This window comes from Rhincodon typus, chromosome 21 (genome assembly GCF_021869965.1).
Source record: "Rhincodon typus isolate 14 chromosome 21, sRhiTyp1.1, whole genome shotgun sequence".
Classification (NCBI taxonomy): domain Eukaryota; kingdom Metazoa; phylum Chordata; class Chondrichthyes; order Orectolobiformes; family Rhincodontidae; genus Rhincodon; species Rhincodon typus.
This window is the reverse complement of record NC_063352.1, coordinates 32,736,494-32,760,777: the sequence shown is the minus strand read 5'-3', so window position 1 is coordinate 32,760,777 and position 24,284 is coordinate 32,736,494. Positions and strand designations below refer to the sequence as shown.

Here is a 24,284-nt window from a genome sequence, read left to right as displayed (position 1 = left end):
GAACTAGTTGGCAAGACTGAAAAAGCAAATCTTCAAACATTATTCTTAGAACGTTTAAATGATGGCAACAGAACCAGACAGGTATGTTTTTAAGTACAGCATTGATCTTTTTATTTCAAATGTACAATTAAACATGCCAATACTTTATAAAAACAAATTGTGATCTTAAGGATCTGAATGCTTTAGCATTCATTGCAGTGTTAAATTAGTAAATAACTATTCTGGTTACTCAAACATTAGAATCGTAGGCACAGGACCACATTTCATAGTCCATGCCTTGAAGAAAGTCACAGAAGATGAAAAGATGTCTGATAATGACCAACTCCAAATGTAACTCTGGGAGTGGATTTGTCCTTGAACTGGATTTCAAAAAGATGTGACTGTAGCCAGCTTTTTCTGAAATAACTCTGATCACAGCTTTATTGATTTGAGAAAGGTACAACACGCTTTGCAGTGTACATAATCACATCAGGGTGGACATTATCAAATGTGCACAAAAACTTTTGACAAAGAAATTTCAGCCAAGATCTAAAATGGAATGTTGTATGATGTCAAAATAATTAAATGTTAGAAAAGGCAGCATGTTTCACTAGGTGCTTTTTTTAAAAAAAACCTGCATTCAGTTCTAGTTTTGTCATTCCTACCTTTTTGAATTAACAAGCACAAGCAACAGTCATTTAAAATGATTTACCCACAATCTGATAAATACCTATCATTTAAAAAAAAAAGTAGGGTATCCATCTTACTACATATGGCTAGAGGTAGGAAATTAATGTTATTGTATCATGTTCTTCGGTCACTAATATGATTGAGAAATATTGGTCCTGGTACCAATTCTGTGGAAACCCTATTGTTTACCTTCTTGCAATCTAAAAAGCAATTGGTTCACCATTATTCAACAGGTTCAATTGAGGCATTCAAGAGGGCATTGGATTTTTTTCGGATAGTGTTATGCAGGGATATGTCGCAGTTCAGCACTAGGAAATAGAGCCGGTGCAAGGCACAATGGACCAAATAGCCCTCTCCTGCACAGTAGTAATCGTATTTACAGAATAACTGAATTAACAGCCATCCTTGGATTGAAATGTAATGATTCCCAAATAGGGAAATTTATTAATTCAAAGGTAGATGATCATAATTAGATTTTTGGGAAATCAATCATGAATCATTGTGGAAAATTGCAGTTTATAATTAAAAATGAAGATTACACAGCAGATGGTTCTGTAGATGGGCTATGAGCATTATTTCTAAAATCAGAATCTGTGAGAGATAATTAGCAAAATCACTGCAGGGCTGCTACAGTAGGCTCAGTTATATCATACTGCATCCTTGTAAATCTCAGTGACCAGCACAATTGCGGAAAATGCAGAGTATAGGTCCTTGATTGAATCCAAAGTAATAAAATAAAGACTCCACATTAAGGTGCAATTGTTAAGTATCTATTCAAGTTTCTATTTGTGATTTAGCTAACCAGACCATATCAATTTGAAAAAAAAGGAACACCACCTTTCTAGAGTACTATTTGTCAACTGCCTTATTCATTTATGTATAATAAATGAATAATCAGATTCCTGAATATTGTACATTGAGGTAAGCAGTGCAAATATAAACGAATGCTGGAGAAACTCCAGCAGATCTGGCAGCATCTGTGAAGAGAGAAAAAGTTAACATTTCAATCAAGCCCAATATGGCTTTTCTTCAGAACTGAAACTGTCATACTGGAATCGCAACATTGACTCTTTCTTTTCCCATAGATGCTGCCAGACCTGCTAGAGTTTCTCCAGCATTCTCTGTATTTATTTTAGATTTCCAGCATCTGCAGTATTCTGCTTTTATTAGAAGCAGTGCAATTAGCTGAATCATCGTGACAACACCTTTAGTTTCCATTCATCAGTCAGAAAATCTGTTATTTTGAGATTTAATCTTTACTTGTACTTTGAGACCACACTCAAAGCTCGCTCGACAGTTATTCAATACCGCACCGTTTTTTAAAACAAATTAGAAGTTGCATCTGTAATGATAAACAATTTTCAGCATTTTTGCTGAATATTCCAGGAAAAATAAGATTTAATTGGGAGGGGAGAAAAGTTTAATCCAGGTATATTTCTTCAACTAGATGATGTGAACTTGGGAAAAAACAACTATGTTGGAATGCTAATCTCTCAGTGGAAAAACAATTCATCACAGATTCTCCTGGTGTCCTCTGGGGATGTGACAGAATGGCCTATAGTTCTTGGATCACTGAAGATTTCATAGTCATTCCCATCCTACAAAAAATAGATTTAATTTGTTTAGAAAAGAAATAATTACTTAAAACATTTCCAGTCATGGTTGGCACTGATATTTTACAGTGGGTTCCTGAGCTGTTTACAACAAATGCAGGAAATTTACTGGAAGACAAAAACAATGTTTAATGTGGGATTTCCTCCCCTTACCCCCTATTCTCATGGGCTAGGTGCTGACGATGAAGTCACAGGTCTGTGATGGCCTGGTTATATTTACAATCCAGCAAAGTCAAGTTTTGAAAGTTAAGTCTTAAAAAAACATGATATAACTGCACCTACTTTACAGAACCCACATCCTCCTATATTGTGGATGAAGTGGGTGCACACTGAGTTGAACTAGACATCCTACCTGCCATACTGATAATAAGCACCAACAGAAGCATTTAGAACTCACCACTGAATAGCCTTAACTCCCTTTCTGCATATGTAAATAAATAAATGCCCCATTGCTTTTGTATTGAAACAATTATTTTAAGGGAAACCAGCAATATTTAAAGGAACCTCCATCAGCGACTAACAAAAATGCGTTTTAAAAACCATGGAATGAGTTTCAAAGACAGAACCACAAGGAACAGAACAGTACTTTCCAGCTCCAATTAAAACATGACTGCTACTGTTAATCACCCTTCCCAACTTGCTGCAGATATGAGGTTCACAGGTCTCATGTGAACGTAAGTCCAGGGGTCAACGTTTTCCAACACAAGGATTAATCCTTGCACCATATTAATGCTGGGGTTGAGTAAATCGATTGTGGTGCCACCTCCAGATAAGATGGGTGGTTTAACAGCACACACATCTATGGAGCTGTTCATTCTGCCTTCAATCTCCAATAGGAGGGCTTAGAGATCTGAAGGAGTGATTTTTTTTTGCATATTTTCATAGTATGGTGCTATGGGCTGCTGCTGATGTTCTGCATGTTAAAAGTGTGATAAAAAATTGATAATAAATGCAGCAAACTTAAAGTCAGTGATATTCCTTTCTTTCTTGCTATTGAAGTGTACGTGCTGCACACAGTCAGTTCCTTATCCAATTTCTACTGCAATGAGTATGCAATTGAGCTGGCCAAAGATAAGAGCTTCTGGAGGTGATCTACATGCACTTAACAGGGGCCTAACTCACTAAAGAATTTGTTTATTTTTATGAGATGAGTCTATAGCCGTCAATTAAAGATTGAATACAATATTGCAATGAAATTGGGTATTTGTTAAACCATATTTAAAGTACTTTGTACCAGTTGGCCCTCCCTTTTGTTCTCCAGATCATGTCTGCTGCTATATTTCATTTACACTATACTACTTTGAAATGAGCAATAAATGCTGCCCAGTGAGCAAAATCCACATCGCCTAAGTGACTAATTAAGTCTTTTAAGAGAAAGGAGCATCATTTTAGCTTCAAGAACATCAATTTTTGGTGACTTTTGCTTTCTGACTTATGGAGTGGATATTCACAGGGGTGGAAGGTCTACTTCCACACATGCTGTAGAGTTTTAACTCTATGTTGCGCCTTCTTTGGCCCTAGCTGGTCTTTGCCTGGAAATCAGCAGGAGATGGTAGGTCTGGTGGCTGGGAAGAGCACTCTTGTTCCCTCCCAACCCACAAACAATAAATTTACTTACTGAGCTTGTCTTGCCTGGAAAACCAAGGTGTCCAATGTTAAAAGCTGAAAATCACATTCAGTCAGTCTGTCAATTTCATCAAGATATTTAAATGATCCATCCACCTCCCAACAGTAGGTTCACTGTCAAGTCCCTTGCCCCACCTTCACAAATAAATCTGAAAGCATTCAGATTGGGATCAGCATTTCATCCCCAACCTCCCATTTGTGCCCAGATTTTTCCATATGTGCTTACTGGTGAGGTTTTATCACCAAAGAAATGGATGGTCTCATAGTTATCACTCTCCAGAATTCCCAGACAGTATCGCTTATCCCATCCATTTGGAAACACATCAAAACTGATCTGTCCACCTAAAGAAGAGATGAAAACATGTTAGAAATTAGTTATACATTTCCACCTGACAAAGCATTACTGGTGCTAATCCTAAAACCCCATATATTAGAAGTAAAAACAAAATGTATGAAATGTTGACTTTTAAATCTTTAAACCAATTCTGATCATTACTGCCAAGTATGGCTTAAAGTATGATGAAAACATTGACAACAAATGCAGTAAACTTATAAATTTAGCAATATTCCTTTCTTATTTGCTGAAGAAGTGTATGTGCTGCACAAGTTCAGTTCCTTATCCAATCTCTACTACAATGGGTATGCAACTGAGTGCATGTAGACCTGAATCTCGTAGGATTCAATATATAACCAATGGGAATTTCTTCAAAGGCTCTCCCAATCAGCCAAAATTCTGGACAGATGGATAAATTGGACTTCTGAAAATCTTTTGAAGTTATGATAGCTAATCGGTAGACCCCAGAGGCAGTTCCCAGTTACTTGCTTAATGCTGCAGTGAAGCTGGTGTTAGTGTGGAAACAAAACTGATGCAAGTCCAAATAAATCTTCTCGACCGGAATGTTGAAGCCCTAGTGCTTGGTGATTTGAGACCAAGAGCAGAGTTGTAACTTCAGCTGGAGGTTAGGTTTCAAAATTCATTTGTAAATGAATTACAACAAAGTACATAAATGCATCTCATTAAAGTACAAATTACTTCTGTAATGTAGTTCAAATTAATTTTTAACTGGGATTATATTCATTGCTTCTACAACTTGCCACAAAGTTCAAGTTGTAAAAGCTAACTGGTCTTCAATACATCTGCCACTATCTAGATAGTGAAAAGATCACTGATGTCTAACTGATGGATATATAAAATTCAAACCTATTGAACTGCAGTGTGATCTGCAATTTTGTTGAACATACAAAATGAATAACTGAGAAAACAAATTTCTGGAAAAGAATTAGCAGAATTTTCGCTTTTGACAGCTTTTCTGAAAATACAAACATTTTGCCTCACGCCCCCCCACAACACCACACTATTAGAAAAATAATTAAAATTACCTATAGAAAAAGTGAGGCCCTTCCCTGCAAATTCTCTTCGTAAATCAGCCACAAATTTTTCTCTGATCTTTTCTTCCTGTTATGAAATAAAGCACAATTGCAGCCTGTTTCAAAATGGACTCAGTAAGAAATATTCAATTGGATCAAAAGAAGTAATCCAATGTACTGACAACTATAGAGAACAATATGTTTCATGTAACTTGCACTGACAGCTTTGGGGACCCTCTTTAGTTCAAAATTCGCCTCGCTTGATAAATTCAAATTTGACATTTTATTACTCAATAAAATTAAATGGATATTCAAATTGCTCATCTGCAGCTATTTCTTTGGAGTTCAAGATGGTGGCGGAGCAGCAGGGCTGCATGTGGACTCTTGCCCAGGCCTCATCTGCTACCATCAGCTTTATTTTTTTCCTTTTTACTTCTGAAGCTTCTCTTTAATTTTTCTTTTCTTTGGATGGTTAGTTAGCAGCATTGGTGTGGCAGTGAGAGAGGGGCTATATGCAGAGTGATGGTAGCCTTCCAGCAGTCAGGATTGGAGGTGCTGGGGGCGCAGCACCCCATGGCGATTGGAGGCAGGCAGTGGTGGCAGCAAGGGCATCTTCCTTGCATTCAGGGCAGCGGCAGCAAAGCTCCCCCCGTGATCAGAGGCGGCAGCAGTCTGTCCTTGCAGTGCAGCCTGGGACTCCACGTTACCAAAGGCCCAGAGCAGGGACTTCTGGTGTCAGGGGGTGAGTGTGGGTTCAGCAATGGGACTCATTGGTGGTGTCAGTGAGATGGGTCCAGTAGTGAAGAGATGGCACCCAAAGATTGGTGACTCTTATGTTGGTCGGTCCAGTGCAGGTGCTGAAGGAGGGGTGGAGGCGCGGGTGTTGCTGGTGAGCCGGCTCAGGACACATGGTGGATGTGGAAGCGCAAATATAGACTCTCTTTCAGTTGTATCTTGTTACTATTTTATTCTTAAACTACTCAATGGCACCGGATTATGGCAACAGTTGAAGCTTTTCACTGTATTTTACTGTATTATTCACTGTCGAATGCAAGTGACAATATATCATTCAATTCAATATAAAGCATTTACTGACCATTTATAAATGGTCACACATATGAGCATTGAAACTTGAAACAATAATCTGTTAAAACACCATCAAATCTCAATAAATCTACAAAGTAGGGGACAGAGGCTAAATCAGACAAATAGAAAATTCCATATAAGATAACAAGGTGTAGAGCTGGATCAACACAGCAGGCCAAACAGCATCAGAGGAGCAGGAAGGCTGACGTTTCGGGCCTAGACCCTGCTTCAGAAATGGGGGAGGGGAAGGGGGTTCTGAAATAAATAGGGAGAGAGGGGGAGGCAGATAGAAGATGGATAGAGGAAAAGATAGGTGGAGAGGAGACAGACAGGTCAAAGAGGCGGGGAAGGAGCCAGTAAAGGTGAGTGTAGGTGGGGAGTTAGGGAGGGGATAGGTCAGTCCAGGGAGGGCGGACGGGTCAAGGGGGCGGGATGAGGCTAGTAGGTAGGAGATGGGGGTGGGGCTTGAGGTGGGAGGAGGGGATACGTGGGAGGAAGGACAGGTTAGGGAGGCAGGGACAAGCTGGGCTGGTTTTGGGATGCGGTTGGGGGAGGGGAAATTTTGAAGCTTGTGAAGTCCACATTGATACCATTGGGCTGCAGGGTTCCCAAAAGAAATATGAAGTGCTGTTTGTGCAACCTTCGGGTGGCATCGTTGTGGTTTTTATTCAACCATTTCAACTCCCCCTCCCATTCCTCAGACGACATGTCCATCCTGGGCGTCCTGTAGTGCCAGAACGATGCCACCCGAAGATTGCAGGAACAGCACCTCATATTTCGCTTGGGAACCCTGCAGTCCAATGGTATCAATGTGGACTTCACAAGCTTCAAAATCTCCCCTCCCACTACCGCATCCCAAAACCAGCCCAGCTTGTCCCCGCCTCCCTAACCTGTCCTTCCTCCCACGTATCCCCTCCTCCCACCTCAAGCCCCACCCCCATCTCCTACCTACTAGCCTCATCCCGCCCCCTTGACCCGTCCGCCCTCCCTGGACTGACCTATCCCCTCCCCACCTACACTCACCTTTACTGGCTCCGTCCCTGCCTCTTTGACCTGTCTGTCTCCTCTCCACCTATCTTCTCCTCTATCCATCTTCGATCCGCCTCCCCCTCTCTCCCTATTTATTTCAGAACCCCCTTCCCCTCCCCCATTTCTGAAGCAGGGTCTAGGCCCGAAACGTCAGCTTTCCTGCTCCTCTGATGCTGCTTGGCCTGCTGTGTTCATCCAGCTCTACACCTTGTTATCTCAGATTCTCCAGCATCTGCAGCTCCTACTATCTCAGAAAATCCCATATGTCAACTTTATTTCTGTTCTTCAGACAAATTTGTGCAGCTAAATGGATGCTATTTTTATTCAGATAAATTCTTTCTTTAGGTTATTCTTTGAATTTGATTTAGAACATTATTTTCTCAATGAACATAAAATAGTCTTGCAGGAGCAACACACTTGTCTATCCTCAAACAGTGACAAGCCGTTAACATTGTGTAAGTTCTCACCAAGAAGTTCGCAATCCAGAGATCAGAGCTTTGAAGGAACTGCTAAGTACAGAAAAACTTGTGCCTCTCATAGGAGGGTGAACGACAGCAAAAAATAAAGCCATGCAAACTATCTATCTTTCATAATTTAAGTACATCATAACACAGACATGGGAATCGTCTAGTCACTGCAGACTGTTATAAACATAAAAACAAGCCTATTGAACGTACAGATGTAGTGGAGATGAATCTGCAAGCAAACTTAAAGAAAGGGATGTTAGGAAATGATCAGGACTTATACTTTAGTGTCTTTAATAAAGCTGTCTGAAAGTCAGATTTCCAATCCTGCTAAAAGCTGGCAATTTGTGAAAGGCATTACAAATGTCCATGGTTTATTTGTCCTGATTGCAAATAAAGATTTGATTGTTGTTACTGATCTAACTTGCCAATGCTTTCTTTTGTGTACATCACAGTTTTCTATTGCTTGAATGAGATAATGGTTTTTCAGTGTGTTTGCCTAGTAACATGCACATTTGTATTCAAAACTATCGGTACTTACATCACCTTCCATAGGGCATCCCTTCTAATGATATGTATTTTTAAAATATATTAAAATGTCCACTTTCTATTTTGTCAAACAGCAGTAGAAGCACAGTGATTGATAAAAATGTTTGCTTGTTTCTATCAAGAAATACTCCATCTCAAAATAATGTATTGGCCTGGATCTTCTGAGAAGTGGCAATCGCTGTTAGATTACTGTTTGAACATTTCCCTGACATTTCTGCAAAGGCATTGAGAGTCTGGCTTTTCCAGAAACACAGAGTGCAGCCCCTTAGACAGCTGCAGCACAGTGCAGTAGAATCAGGGGTAAAAGAGGGCACGGCCCTTTTACAGCTGTAGCTGCTGTGTGGCAAATTTATTGATCTGATTTGAATGTTAGTGGATGAGTGAATTGTTGGGGGCTGAGGTAATGAGTAAAGTAGGTAAGTAGCAGGTGGGTGAGCTGGTAGTCAGGGGTCAAAGTTAGATGAGCGATTGGGGGTCAGTCTAGCAAAAGGCACAGTGTAGATTCACCAGAATGAAACAGAGCTTAAAAGGTTAAATTATGGGAACTGTTGCATAAACTTGGTTCATATTCCTGTAAGTTCAGAACTTCAGAGTGAAGGATTTAAAATGATAAAGGGATTCAATAGGGTAGATCCAGAACAAAAAAACTATTCACTAAAGAAGAAGTCCAGAAGAAGCAGTTTACAAATTAAGCTTGTTCAAGAATTAAACCAGGAATTTTGTTGCACATAAATGATAGTGGAGATCTGGAACTGAAGAACTTTGGATACTGGGTCACATGACTCTTTTTGTTCAGCAATGACATGAAGGGATAAAGAGATATAAATCAAAAGGTGGGAAAATCAAGCTGAGGCACAGGTTAGTCAACTGAAAGGCAGAATACATTCAAGGGATTAAATGGTTACTCCTGTTGCATTGTAATTCAGCATGTGGACAAATATACTGTTAACCTTACAGGTCAGCAAATTATAGAAAAGGTACATTAACCAGACCACAGAGTACAAAGTCCAGTTACTGCAAGCTTCTGAACCATGAAGAGAAATGGTTCTTCAGAAAAAACACAAACGTGAAAAAATTTAGCTGATGTGTTCCAATCCAACGTTTGGACCAGGGGCAAAAAAAAACTTCTAAACCAAACACCTAATAAAGGAAGGGTCATTGGACCCGAAATGTTAACTCTGATTGTTTTCTTCACAGATGCTGCCAGACCTGCTGAGCTTTTTCAGTAACTTCTGTTTTTGTTCCCGATTTACAGCATCTGCAGTTCTTTCGGTTTTTAATAGATTATCACTGCTTGCTGCAATGCTTGGGCACCAATATTACTGGTAAACAAGAAATTGAAAAATGATCTTTAATGCTGATAATGCTGATAACTGTTGTGCTCTGGGTTTCAACTGCAATGGATGCTTTAAAGAACTTATTAATAAACAGAAACAGCTGAAAGTACTGTACAAACACTGCAGACTTTCATTGTACTGTACTGTTCTACAGCACCACCATGTGGCAATGACTAGATACTGTACTATAATGTTACATTTTCATTATGATGAGGAGGAGTTCTGGCTTGCAGAAAATTACATGACAGACAAATCATAGCCTTTGAATCTTGAATCCTATTTAGCCCACCTTCGTTATTCCATCCAGAAAGATACTATAGTTCTCCCTGCAGTTTCACCTCCACTACATCTGTACGTTCAATAGGTTTTTGTGAAACATTCCGAACCACAGATTTAAGTATATCTTTTACAATGTGAATCTGTGCTGTCTTGACTGATTATGACTTGGTTTCAAGTCATACATTTATCCTTTTTGTATATTTTAATAATGCTACAAGGTCATTACATTTGAAGGCCAAAAAGATCAGGTTTCAGCAATATTTCTTTACAACTTAGCTCTCTGATGTGCTGTTAAGGTCCTGTGGTCATGTCCCTACCCCTCAGCCAGGGGTCCTGGGTTAAAATCTCACCTGTTTCAGAGGTAAATCTATATAGGTTAATTACAAATATATCTAGTTCTCTGACATTCAGCTATTCTCAGAAACACCTCCAGGCTGAATCCCTCCCTTCCACGGGGTGACCAGAATGAATGCATCACCCAGGAGGGATCTGATCAGAACATGACTCAGTTTGAACATGATCTGTCTCTCCATTACCAGCAATATAGTTCTGCGTTCTATTTGTTTTGTTGCTTGATGCTGTATCATGATTGGCCGTGTGAGCTTTAGATCTTGCTCAATTCATTCTTGGGTGTTTTGACAGCATTTATTGAAGACATGTCTTCAACTGTTTACTGTACATGGATGTAACCATTTTGGATTTTAATAATGGGATGATTAGCTATAAAATAATTTATTCAAAATATGTTAATGAATTAGCTTTGTATATTTCAAATATAACTTTCCATTTGGCAATTTGCACGTTATTAAGGTACAATAGACTAAAAATGGTAATTCCCATGGAATACTTTTAAGCCTGGATGTCTGCGGGAAGATTTCAAAGGGTCCACCAAAATATGACATCTTGCCAAACAAGCAAAAATTAATGCAAATCAAAACAAAATTAAATCAAAAATATTCTATTCCCAAAGCATCCTGCAACTTACTACTGTGTGCCAACCAGAGTACACTTAAGTGGAATTAGATGAAAGGAGCCCACATATAGTACACCATAAATATTATATCATATTAGCATTTCAGAGCTAAACTTGCAGGTCTTGCATAGTACGTGGAGGCAAGTTAAAATTTTGGGAGTAAACAATAAAGACTAGAATTGTATGTCCAGGCTAATCTTAATAGCATTGTAAGCACTTAGCATCTTTTTTTCACCATTTTGGCCAAGAGAAACCCTGCAGTTTTTAAACCAGCACCTCAATCTGAAATTATTTTCGTTTGGTGAAGATCAACTGGCTGTCCTCAAGTTTGTTTTCTAAATCTCATCAGTTATCAGCAAGTTAAACATTTTTTCCAATGAACCCACTTTGTCAAGTTCGAAGAATTCAATACGTTCTTCTTGGCTGCAATTTCGACCGATTGGACTGATGTTCAGCATTCCATTACGGAATTCAATGAATGTGCCTCTGTGAAAGAAATATAGCATCATTAAATCACTAACCACCACTAATACTTAAATTATTGTAAGTTTTGAATTGTATAGCCCACAAAAATAGTTGTATTGCAAATATCAATTCATTGGCCAGGATGTACTTAAGCACTTTAAAAACCCCTATGATTAATATATTGAATAAATTTTAAAAAGACTTCTAATATAATCTATTTAGGAAATGTATTCTTAGAAGATTGGTGTATTACAAAATCATTTGACGAAAGGACTTAAAAAGAACTGCATGCACTGAAAACAGCACTGAAGTGTGCAGACCAAGAAGCAAAAATGAACATCTATCTCATGGCATGGTGAAAGACAGTAGGTTAGGGACAGAGGGGGAGTGTTCAGGCTTCTTGGGCACTGGACAAAAATGAACTATATTAAAGAGAAGGCCCAAAGGAGGTTGATTCGCATTGTGGGAGAAGATGGAACTAATATCACACTGGATTGGATAAAGGAAGAGATTTGGTTGCTTGGAACAAAAAGTTATGTCCAATTAAAACTGTAAATGGCTATGTAGTTAAATAGAATGTGATAATAAAAATGGGTCAGGATTTAAGAAGGGTGAATAAATTGTCCAATAAGTCAATCCAAACTGAAGTTTACCAAAATTCAAAATTAGGGAACTGGACTCCGATTAAAATAGAAAATCATAACATAACAATAATTACAGAATCATAATTACTGCTAGGTCAGGATTAGCAATGAAATATTCCAGGTTATAAAATGTTCAGCAAGGACACAGAACATTCAGACACTAACTATAGCATAAAATATGTAAAAGAAATGATTCCAGAAGTATTAATTTGGACTGAACTGAAAAATTGCGAGGACTTAGTCACATTAAATAAATTATAAATTGCTGGTGAAGAAGACAAGGATATTATTTTTGGACAAGTTAGAAAGCATGTATTTACAAAATGTACAATTTATTAGGCTTTTAATTATTCTATTACAGTGAGGTTGGAGAAGAAAGGAAAAAGCATTTTTGCAGTCTTTGTGCCTGTCTTCTCCATCAGTATGTTGATACTTTAACAAGGAAGGAAGCACTACTTGTACTGCTTCCAGATAATTAAGCAGAGTTAACAGGTAACCAAAATTAACAGAACATCTGAATCACTGGTTACAATATGTTTTTGCTCAGAAAATTCTAGGATAAGTGTTATAATAGTATAATTTACAGTGTTCAACAGTAACAATTCACAGTTTAAATGTAAGGAAACATTTTCAATATGACTGCAGATCAGAAATTGGAATAGAAAGGGATAGAGAGGAAAGAAATATAATTAAATATATTCCAGTAGGGGATAAAAGTGATTTTTGAAGGTTGGGATTCTCTGGATACATAGAGAGATTAGATTGGATTGGATTTCAAACTTAAAAAAGAACTTACCACTTGAAAGGACTATTTAAAAAAGAAAAATATAAATGGGGAAAACCTCCATAAAGGGAGACGAGGAAAGCTAATATGAATGTAAATTAATCCTTAATGGGTGATAAAATCACCATTGCTAAGCACATCAGTCAATAAACAAGGAAGACATATGTGACTGAGAGATTATGGTGACAAGGTTGTAATCGACAGGGAGGGCTTACCAGAAACAATAAATAAGTATGATCTGTCCGAATTTGCAGGTTAGTATGATGCCATATGGTATAAAGGAAGTAAGTCAAAATTAAATGAGATAAATTTCACTGGATACTGTCAAACACAACCCATTCTTAAATTAAGCAGAATAAGGCTGAACATAGAGGCCAACAAAAGATTTGCAACAACGTCCAGTTTTTACCCATTATGTTCTGATTATTACTTCTCTTTAATTCATTAGGATTCATTCGAAAACATTGTCAACAAAGTTAACAATAAAAATGTAAGAATTATTGTGTAGAACAGTCGAAATAATGTTGCTCAAAGATGATGATCCAAACTATGGAGAAAGAGGTTATTCTAGATAAGATTTTTACCTTTTTTTAGGCAGCTTAATCTTGGCCATATAATTTAGACAGTAATTGATCAGGTCTTGCAGGATATCCTCACCAATATAGCTCTGGATGGTCTAAAAATCATGACATATGAAACAAAAATACTAGTGAAGTATATTTCATATCATGTACAAAAACAATGGGCTAGATTCAAAGTACCTGGGTGGGTTGAGGCCTGGTAGTACATGGGAAGCAAGTGAAGTGCATTTGGTCAGTAGCTTATAAACCCACCCTATTGCATTACCATTGGATCACAAAACCTGGAAACAATTATCCTGTGTAGAAGTGATAAGGACCCACAAGTTGATTCCAACTCCAGTAATTAAATAGACATTGCAAACATGCAATATGATGTAGTTTGGAGTTGAGAGCACAACTGAAGGAATTGGCAGAATGGAGTTCGGATGCAGCTCACTTTAGTGATGATGTTTGTGAAGCTGCAAGTTGTTAATGGCCCACTTAGGCCCCAGAGAGATACACTTTCCCTCTGACTGGTGGAAAAATTCCGGTGAATCATGAAATATATTGTTGATGGTTGCCCATGAATTCAACGCTGAAATCCGTTTAACGACATATGTAGGGCAGAAAAGTGCCATATTTAACTACATCCTGATGTAGTTATCCCCCAAACCGCTCTCACTCTACCTTCTCAAACCTACTCCAGCACATCATTCATCCTTTCTCACATCCCCAACGGTCCACTCAATCTCATCCTTATCCAATGTCACACTTCTCCTTCATTATCATTCTCAACAAATGCTTCCCATCCATCCATCTGTCAACAAATGCCATTACTCTTACTCATGGGCCATTATCCCTTGTAAGAGAAGGAAGCACAGAACATATACAAGATGTACAGATTCCAAGGGGGCTCTCTATCAATCCCTCAACTGACAACTGCTGGGAAGGCCAGACAGTAGCAGAGCCTCAGCACACTTAGCTTCAGAAATAGAGGCTTCAATGCCAACAGAATTAAATCAAAGGCAGCCACCAGACAAAGAACACTCACTCATGTTGACTTGACGTCAGTAGCCAGTGACCAAGTGAATAATGATCACTTAAAACATTCTTACCCTGACAGTTCTATTTCATGCTTTGAATCTCTGATAGGACCTGCAAACATCGTCAAATAGTTGAGCAGGGGAAGGACGACAACTTCTGAGGAGGTCATTCCCTCTGAATAGATAAAGTCACAGGACTCATGCAAAGCATTCACTTGGTGATTCACTTTTTCCAAGTGCCCATGATCAGATGAAGGAGACGAGAACAGCATGGAGTCCATGTCAGAGACTGCCTGGTCCTCAGAGTTCTGTTCAGTTGGAAGAACCTGCTCAGGTCAGGGACTGAGACAACAGAATACTTCTGGAACATCGGCAATGATGTGTGATTTATAGCTGCATTGTGCACAATTGCAGAGATATTAGAGGAATCCCAAACATGAATGGCATGATGTTGCAGGCCTTTACAATGCTAAAAGTAGCCATCTGTGTGGAGTATCAGACCTGGCAATCAAATGAGCACATGCTGATTTCCATGATTCACACATTCCAAACCTGTCCTGAAACAAAATAAAAGATACCCTAATCTGAACCGACCCCCCCACCCCCCTCCCCCCCCCTCAAAAAAAGAGCTCTCCAGTCCATTTCTAGTAAGCAGTTATGGGTGGGCCATAAGAGAAATGATTGTTCAATGGAACAAGGAAGTAGGGGCTCAATTCAAAGCTCTTCCACTTCGACTCATTCCTCCAACTCAGTTAACACCCTGAATGCTGCTTTGTCTTCCAAAGGCCAAATCTGTCCCTGCAGATGAGAAGATGCAGCAGTCTTTGTCTGATACCTCATGGTTTCAAAATTCAGCAAATGACATGGAGGTCCATCAATTTTTTTAAAATTCATTCACGCGATGAGGGCGTCACTGGCTAGGCTAGCATTTACTGCCCATCCCCAATTGCCCATAGGATAGTTAGAAATCAACCACATTGCTGTGGGTCTGGAGTCACATGTATGCCATACCAGGTAAGGGAGGCTGTTTCCTTCCCTAAAGGACATTAGTGAACCAGATGGGCTTTACCCCAACAATCAACAATGGTTTCATGGTCATCATTAGACTCTTAATTCCAGATCTTTATTGAATTCAAATTCCACCATCTGCCATGGCGAGATTCAAACCCGGGTCCCCAGAACATTACCTGGGTCTCTGGATTAATAGTTCAGCGATAATACCATTAGGCCATCACCTTCCCGTATGTCTCCAGCAGAGACCTAGAAGGAAGGATCCAGAGACAAAGAAGTGGAGGACGTTGATAACACTCAGTCAGTAGTAAAGTTTGGTCACCTAGTCCACTTAGCAGCAAGATTTTTTCCCCCAGCATTTGTTTCTACAAATCTTAGATGAGAGCCTAGATCTACTGAGATATTTTTGTGCCAACAGAGGTAGCTTATCCTCTGCCTTCAGACCTACTAAATAGTTATGGCCTCTTACAAGTTATGCCTTTCTAACTTTCTCTCTCCCATGGAGCTGCACATCTACCAGCAATTGCTCCTCTTGCTGTTAGTGCTGCTCATCTTGATCCTCATTTCAGGTCCACGGTAATACAGCATAAGCCAAACTCTGATGCTAATCTAAAGGACCTGCAAACATATCCATGCAAATCTCCAAAGTCAACAAAAATCACCCCTCAGCACAAGTATTGTCAGCAAAGCCTTTGATACAATCATGCAGGAGAGCACTTGCGAGGATTCACGATTTACTAGCATATTTCCCTGACATTTGTTTTGAATCGTAGAATCCCTACAGGGTGGAAGCAGGCCATTCAGTTCATTGAGTCCACACCAACCTTCTGAAGAACATCCCACCCAGACCCATCCCCCCGATCCTGGCCCTGTAACCATGGCTAATCCACTTAACGTAGACATCCTGGACACCATGGGCAATTTAGCATGGCCAATTCACTTAACTGATTTAACTGTTGTTGCATTCTAACCTTGCTTTCATTGGCAAGTTCTGGGAAACCATCGGAACGCTAGTAAAACTGCAAAAGCCTTTTAATATTGCTGTAATTGATCTGCTGGCATACTGAAATTGACACCCCACCTCTTCTAAGGACATCGCATACAGAAAGCCTAACATGTTGCAGTTAAAATTTCAAGTCAGCAGGTGGGGATGGCTTCTTCATGCACTGTCAATTTCCATGCATTTAGTCCCTCATCCACTACTGCAAATTAGAATTCAACTCAATTCTTCCATATGACATTTGACAAAATCCTTGTTTCCTGGTAAGCAGGTCCCTAATGTTAGCACAGTTTTAAACATGGTATAACAGTGTAGCAAATATATCCAGCATTACAATTCGCTATTTCCAAAGTTATCAGTGCATTATGTAAGCCATGTGTGTATGAATTGTCTCCTAATTTGATTTGCATTCGGTTAGAAGAAAAACCTGTAGGTTGCCCAGGACAGTAAAAATTCTGTTGTTTAGCACACAGCAGAGATACGTCATGCTGAGTAAACAAAGAAATGACAGTTAAAGGGTTTGTTGAGAGTCCCTTATTTACCACTTGATTCATATCACTGGCATTTTAAGATGTCCAGGGAAGGTCAGAAGTTTCCTAACAAGTGAAAGATAAAGCAGATTGCTCTGTAAAATTCCTCTACATTAAAAGGGCAGGGATGCACCCACGCAAGTCAGAAGTATTCCAGATTCTCCAGAATCCTAAGGATACTTCACAAATCTGTTGCTCAATCCGGTTTTCTATATTTCACATTTTTACAATCTGAACTATTACCTGTTCATCATCCTCTGATCCTGAGAAGTCAATAATTCGTTCATTAGAGCTCAGTTATCTTGCTCCAAACAGAACGTTCTCCTGTCACTGGCTTCTTAGTCAAACTCAAAGAAGCTGATGTTCTTGGATGGCAAGCTGTGTCAGCGTGGGATCATTCCCAATCATTAATGGACAGGGGTTTAAGAGCAGACAGGTGTTAGTTTCACTTGTTAGGAAGCTTTCAACCTTTCGTGGGGCAAGTGTGAGGTTATACACTTTGGTAGGAAGTATAGATGCATAGACTATTTCCTAAATGGGGAAAAGCTTTGTAAATCTGAAGCACAAAGGGACTTATCAGTCCTAGTTTAAGGTTTACATACAGATTCAGTTGGAAGTTGGCAAGACAAGTGCAATGCAGCAATCATTTCAAAAGGGCTAGAATCCAAGAGCAGGAGATGTACCACTGAGGCTGTGTAAGGCTCTGTTCAGATCACATTTGGAATATCATGAGTAGTTTTGGGTCCTGCTTCAAAGGAAGGATGGCTGGCATTGGAGGGGTCCCAGAGGAGGTTTACAAGAATGAAACCAGGGATGAAAGGCTTGTCATGTGAGGAGCAGTTGAGAACTCTGGGTATGTAGTCGATAGAGTTTAGGAGGATGATAGGGGATCTGATTGAAACTTACTCAATACTGAGAGGATAGAGTGGACATGGTGAAGATGTTTCCACTAGTAGGAGAGACTAGGACCTGAGGGCACAGCCTCACAGTGAAGGGATGAGCCTTTAGGACTGAGATGAGGAGGAATTTCTTCAGCCTAAGGATGATTAATCTGTGAAACTCATTGCTACAGAAGGCTGTGGAGACCAAGTCATTGAGGCTATTTAAAACAGCGATACATAGGTCCTTGATTAGTAAGGGAATCAAGGATTACAGGGAGAATGGGGTTGAGAAACGTTTCAGCCTTGAATGAATGATGGAACAGACTCAATGGGCCGAATGGCTTAATTCTGCTCCCACATCTTACGGTCTTGTAACGTTTTAAAAGTTCCAGAGATGTGAATCAAGTAGTGAGTAAGAGACACTCAAGAAATCTCTTTAAATGGCATTTTTGTTTAGCCAACATTGGGCGGGTTCTTGTTTGGAGCCCATGATCGCTGTCTTTAACCACTTAAATATCATTCTAATTTAGTTATGGAGTTAAATAACAGCACTATTCAGTGGAATTCAAATATTTTTTGCACAACTCATGTAAGCTGTGTTTCAGAAGTCGAGGGGCATTCGTTTTTGTTAAAAAGACACAGCAGACTCCAGGAATTGTAGTACCAGAGAATTCCATATAATACCATGCCAGATAGTTCAAATTTTGCTTTACATTGATGATTTGTACTCAGGGAATATAATGAATTAAAAAAAAGAGAATGGGACAAATGTACTTTGATCAGCAACAAAAATAATATTGGCATTCAAGAAGGTGTGCGATTAAGTGATCTATTAAAATAGGACAAACATTGAAGTTTCATAACTGATGTTTCAAAAATGTATATAAATTATATGCAGTTAAATTTCTAGCTGATCAGAAGTGCTGGGTGCATAAACTGCTGCTGCACATTTTCAGCTGAATGCTGTGTACATACATTTTCTAGTGTTGTGTCAGTGCGACAGATAAAACAAACCCCTTTTACATTTCTCTATTTGAGAGGAGGATTGGGATAAGCTAGTTCAACAAATCAAAAATATGTATTTCCACATATTAATAATAAAAAGGGGATTATTTCCCCCTTAACACATGCAGGTGAATTTCAGTATTGGGAAAACTTACCTGTTTAGCAAAAAACTTGCCAGCTTTATATGCAACTAAGCCATTTTCAGCAAATACATAATCGACTTTGCAAACAACTGAAAGGAAAATAGAACAGACATTTTAGAATACGATACATCTGAGACACTCATTTTTCTGAAGCCGTAAATGCAATGAATCTACGTATAGACCACCAATTAACTTAAATTTCATAGTTTGCTCCATTTGTTGACTCAACTCTTAACAGCAAACCACCTACTGACCAGTGACTTAAAGCTGAAATCCAAGAAATTAGACAGTAACATACAACTGCAAATTAAATCACTTTAATTGAGTCTTGTAGACGGTTTAAGTTGTTGGTTTACAAAGATGCACGGCAGATCAAGCAGTTGTTCAAAGACACATACAGACATTTCAGCGTAGTGGTCACTAGTAAGTAATGAGATATAGGAAATTTTTGATAATGCTGCCTCCCGAACCCAGGGGAATGAAAGCCAATTACATCACTAACCCCATAACAGCAACAAAAGATTGATTGTATATACTGAAAATACCTTTTGTTGTATATACATATCTAGGAATAGAAATAGAAATAAACTGTGGAGACATCCTGTTGAGTGCTGTTAGCATAAACTGGGTTGGGTATGGCAAAGTTGGTAATCCATCTATTCAGGTTTGATTTGTCTCATGGTTGGCAGCCAATCTCTATTCCAGTTTTGCCAAGAGTTAGAAACGAGGTCCTTTTTATGCTCAGACAGATCAGCTTCAGGAAAACAAAAATGCTGATTTCCACATGGGTCTTGTGATGCAGTGACAGTGTCTGTATGGCTGAGCAAGGAATCTCGGATGTAAGTCCCACTTGTTCAAGAGATGTGTAATAACTCTGAATTGGTAGGTTTGAAAATACAAAAAAGATCCAAGTTCGAGGAGAGACAGTGGCTTAGCAGTCATGTTACTGGACTTTTAATACAGAACTAATGCTCCTCAAATTAATGCTCTGGGAACTGGAGTTTGAATCCCATCATGGCAAATGGTGAAATCAGAATTCAATAAAAATCTGAAAAGGTAGCCTAATGGCAACCATGTAACCATATTGATTATCATGAAACCTATTTGGCTCACTAGTATCCTTGTTAATTATTTATTTAATTGGGAAGACAGGTGATGTGGTGTTAACAGATGAGTTCTTAAAAAAGTATAAAAAAAGCCGTGTTCTTCAAAAGCCAACATCCTCAAAGCATTTAGAGGGAGGTGGGCACCATCCGGGTTGGAATGCATTATTTGCCTCTTCAACTCCATTTTTATGTAATCCTCTCCTTCTCTTCCTACTTTTCCCTATTTTTGTTATTGCTGCACTGCCAAAAAATAGGGTTAGGAAGGTAAAATTATTGGATCTTAAATGCAGTGTTTTCAGAATAAAATAAATAAAGTAATGCCACAAATGGAGTCTGATGAACATGATCTTCAGACCATTATGGAGAAGCAGAGCTGGGAGCTAAACATTCAGGGTTATGTGAGTTTTTGAAAGGACAGCCAGGGAGGAAAGGGTGGTGGAATAAGGTAAACTGAGCAAGTATTTTAAAAACTGACAATAAAAGCTTCTGTAAAGATATAAAAAGAAAGAGAGAAGCTGAAGTGAACATAGGTCCCTCCAAGAATGAGGCTGTGGAAATAATAATGAGAAACCAGGAGCTAGCAGAAGATCTCTGATACCTAAAATACTAAATAAGCAAGGGGGTAAAGGTGGAGAGGAAATAAATACAATATCTAATAGCTACAGAAAATGTACTAGGGAAACTAATGGGACTAAAGGCTAATTAGTCTTGATGAACTGCATCCTATTAAAGGAAGTAGCTGCAGACATAGTGGGTGCATTAGTACTAATCTTCTAGGAATCTTTAAGATTCCAGAAAAGTTCCAGAGGATTGGAAAACTCCCAATGTAACACCCTATTCAGAAAGTAGGAAACAAAAACAAAATAATTATAGGCCAGTGAGCTTCTCCTCTGTCATTGGTAAAGGTTTAGGATGTAATAGCACAGCATTTAAAAATATGTAATATAATCAAGTAGAGCCAGTTCGGCTTCATGAAGTGGAAATTATGCCTGACAAATTTCTTAGAAGTCTTTGAAGAGGTAGCAAGCAGGATAAAGGAGAACCAGTAAATGTAATATTTGGATTTCCAAGAGGGCTTTGATAAGGTACCATACACAATGTTGCTTAATAAGAAAAGAGCTCATGGGTTGGGTGTACTAAATTGGCATGGACAGAGGATTGGCTAATTAATAGAAGGCAAAGAGTTGGAATAAAAGAATCATTTTTAGGATGCCAGATCATAACTACTGGAGTGTCACATAGGTGCTGGGGCCACAATCATTTACTATATATATATTTATGTATTAGTAATTTGGATGAAGGAAGTGAATGTACTAAGATTGTGGATGACACAAAAATAAGTAGGAAGACAAGCGGTGAGGATGACTCAGAATCCAAAGAGAGGTACAGACAGGTAAAATGAGTAGGCAAAAATTGGCATGTGGAATATAATTTGGGAAAATGTACAGTTATGCACTTGAGCAGGAATACAGGACTTGAGTATTATTTAAATGGAGAAGGGTTGCAGAAATCTGCAGCATGGAAGCTGCTACCACGCAAGTTCAGCAGGGAACAGAGGCAAATTGAATGTTGGCTTTTAATTCAAATGGAATGAAGTATAAAAACAGGGAAATCTTGCTAAAATTATAAAGGCACTAGTTAGACCACACCTAGAATCCTGCAAACAATTTTGATCCTCTTTTCTTAAAAAAAGATATACTGGCATTGGAGGCAGTCCAGAGAAGGTTTATGAGATTGATCTCAGGCATGGAAGAAATTTCTTGTGAGGACAGGTTAAGCCTACACTTATTGGAATTTAGAAGAATGAGAGGTGACTTTGTTGAAACATACAAGTTTCTTAGGGGGTTTCACAGGGTAAATGCAGAGAGTTATTTTCCCGTGGGGGAAGGGTTTAGGATCATAGAGCATAAATGGGCCGAATGGCCTGGTTCCACACTGTAGGGATTCTATGGTTCTATAAGCAGAAACATGTTTAAGTCAGATGAGGAGGAATTTTTTCTCTTAGAGGGTAGTGAATATGTGGAATTCTTTGCTGCAGAGGGCTGTACAGACTGGGTTGTTAAGTATGGCCAAAGCATAGATAGATTTTTAATCAGTAAGAGAAAAGGGGAAAAGGTGGGAATTGGAGTTGAGGATTATCAGATCACCCATCTCACTGAATAGCAGAGTAGTCTTGATGGCTGAATGGCCTACTTCTGCTCCCAGATCTTACGGTCTTGTAGCCTCTTTATTTCTGCTCAAGTTTCACTGCTGATCAAATCACAACTTTGGTAGGGTAACTGGGCAACCCCAAACCTTCAGCTTCTCTGTATCCTAAAGTAAACTTCAAATTTGGAAAAGAAGGGTATGGGTTCGTCTCTTGATATTAATCTTTCAACTTGGTATATCATATCAAGACTAATGAGTATTGACATCTTACATGAGATATTTCAAGTGTGGATCCTGAGAGTTACCATGACTACAATGGTGAGTTAGTATTCTTTGTAGATCATGTTTCTTTATCTTTGATTCAGTTATTTATGAGATATATGATGTGTGTTATTGAGAACCATTGTTTAGTGAGCTCACATTATTGGACTAAAATTGTGTAAACTTTGTTCCCATCGAACTCCACAACAAAGTAATACACAGCCTCTGGGAGAAGCAAGTCTCACATGACTTGGGGCTGTATATCTATTTTGGATGTCTCCACATATTTTAATTCTAGCCAAAGTTAATTTAGATATTGATAAGTATAAAATGCCCTTATTGAACAACAGCTTCTTTTAAAGATAAAGAGGTTGTCTTTTTGAGAAAGTCACGAGGAGGGTTGTCAGCAATGTTCCCTTGAAGCGTACGCCGACTGATGTACCATTGCATTCGGAGGTCTGCACAGTCACTGGAGAAATTAGAGGAAACACAAGCTGCCAATCTTTGCAATTCTGTTCCACAGAGAGCCATAGAGGTTAAACATGTTGAAGGCCAGGTTAGAGAAATTAGGATTAACAATGGAATTAAAGGTAATGGGGGTAGGCAAGAAAATAGTGTTGAGATTGCAACAAAATCAGCCACTTCATCTAATGTCAGAGAAGGCTCGACCAAGCTGAATAGACTCCTCCTATTTCTTATAACCACATTCACATTTTAACCTCTGTAACGTAAATCCAGATAACACAGAACCTTTCATAAGCAGAACTGTAGTTTTGAGGCAGATAGTACAAACTGGGCTCTGACCAATTGGAAACTGTGCGCTGAATAAATACAGCATGGGGCTATTGCTATGTCCGTGTGCCAGGGTGTTTTCACTTGCAAATGGACCATGCCTCCAAATGTCGTAGTTACTGATTGGTACACTGTAAACCTAGCTGCCGGAATTGCCACGTTGTCTTTGCTGTTCTGATTGGTTATATCAGCACACTGCCTTCACTATCATTCAGGGGGGAAAGCTTTCGGTTTTGCACAAGGCAGACAGATTTATTTTCAAAATCGAATGGTAGAGATAGGTAACAGGCGCTTAGGGTCATTGACAAGCTCTGCAGCGATCGCCTTTAATCTGTCGGGAGCACAGTTTACAAAATCTGGCGCAGGTCTCCATCTCACCCACGGTCTTGTTCAAAAGCAAGGACTCACCCTCGTCTCCCAGCTGCTCTTTAATTTTATCGAAATCAGAACCGCCCACAACTCCAATTTTCACCTTTTCCCTTAAATGTTGTATATATTCATCCATCTCCGAAGTGATTTTCTAAAAGGTGACATTAGGGGAAGGAAACAGCACGGTGTAAAATCAGTAGAAGATGCCGCATAAAAAGGCCACAATTCCCGAACTAAATAAATAGCCATTTTACAGACATGTATCTTTAAATGGCAAGCTCCATGGAGCAAGGCTTAAAACAAATGCGGTTCAAAACATGCACTGGAGAGTAGAGTGGGCATTTGGGGTAATTCATTTCAGAACAGTTCCTTTATGGTTTAAATATTTTTATTAGTCTTGTTTCTAAAGAGGGGGGGGAAGAGGTTATTTCTCGGACGATACCCGTGGTTTTATTAAACAGAAAGCATCCATCATGAGGAATTCCAAATGAATGATTCTAATCCCGTTCACAGACCGATCCCGGGATCCACTCCCCCGTTCACAGACCG

General features: G+C 39.1%; 1 protein-coding gene across 1 annotated transcript in view; it reads right to left on the bottom strand.

Annotated features, from left to right (window-relative positions):
* Positions 1 to 84: 84 nt before the first annotated feature.
* pmm2 (phosphomannomutase 2) overlaps positions 85 to 24,284 on the bottom strand; it is a 24,575-nt gene continuing 375 nt past the window's right edge. Inside the window, exons 2-8 of the mRNA XM_020526995.2 lie at positions 23,775 to 23,886; positions 19,072 to 19,148; positions 13,471 to 13,562; positions 11,380 to 11,479; positions 5,289 to 5,364; positions 4,135 to 4,250; positions 85 to 2,267 (exon numbers count right to left, since the gene is read on the bottom strand). Of these exons, the coding sequence (XP_020382584.2) occupies positions 2,163 to 2,267; positions 4,135 to 4,250; positions 5,289 to 5,364; positions 11,380 to 11,479; positions 13,471 to 13,562; positions 19,072 to 19,148; positions 23,775 to 23,886 (678 nt within the window). The 3' untranslated portion in view covers positions 85 to 2,162. The remainder of the gene's footprint in view (positions 2,268 to 4,134; positions 4,251 to 5,288; positions 5,365 to 11,379; positions 11,480 to 13,470; positions 13,563 to 19,071; positions 19,149 to 23,774; positions 23,887 to 24,284) is intronic.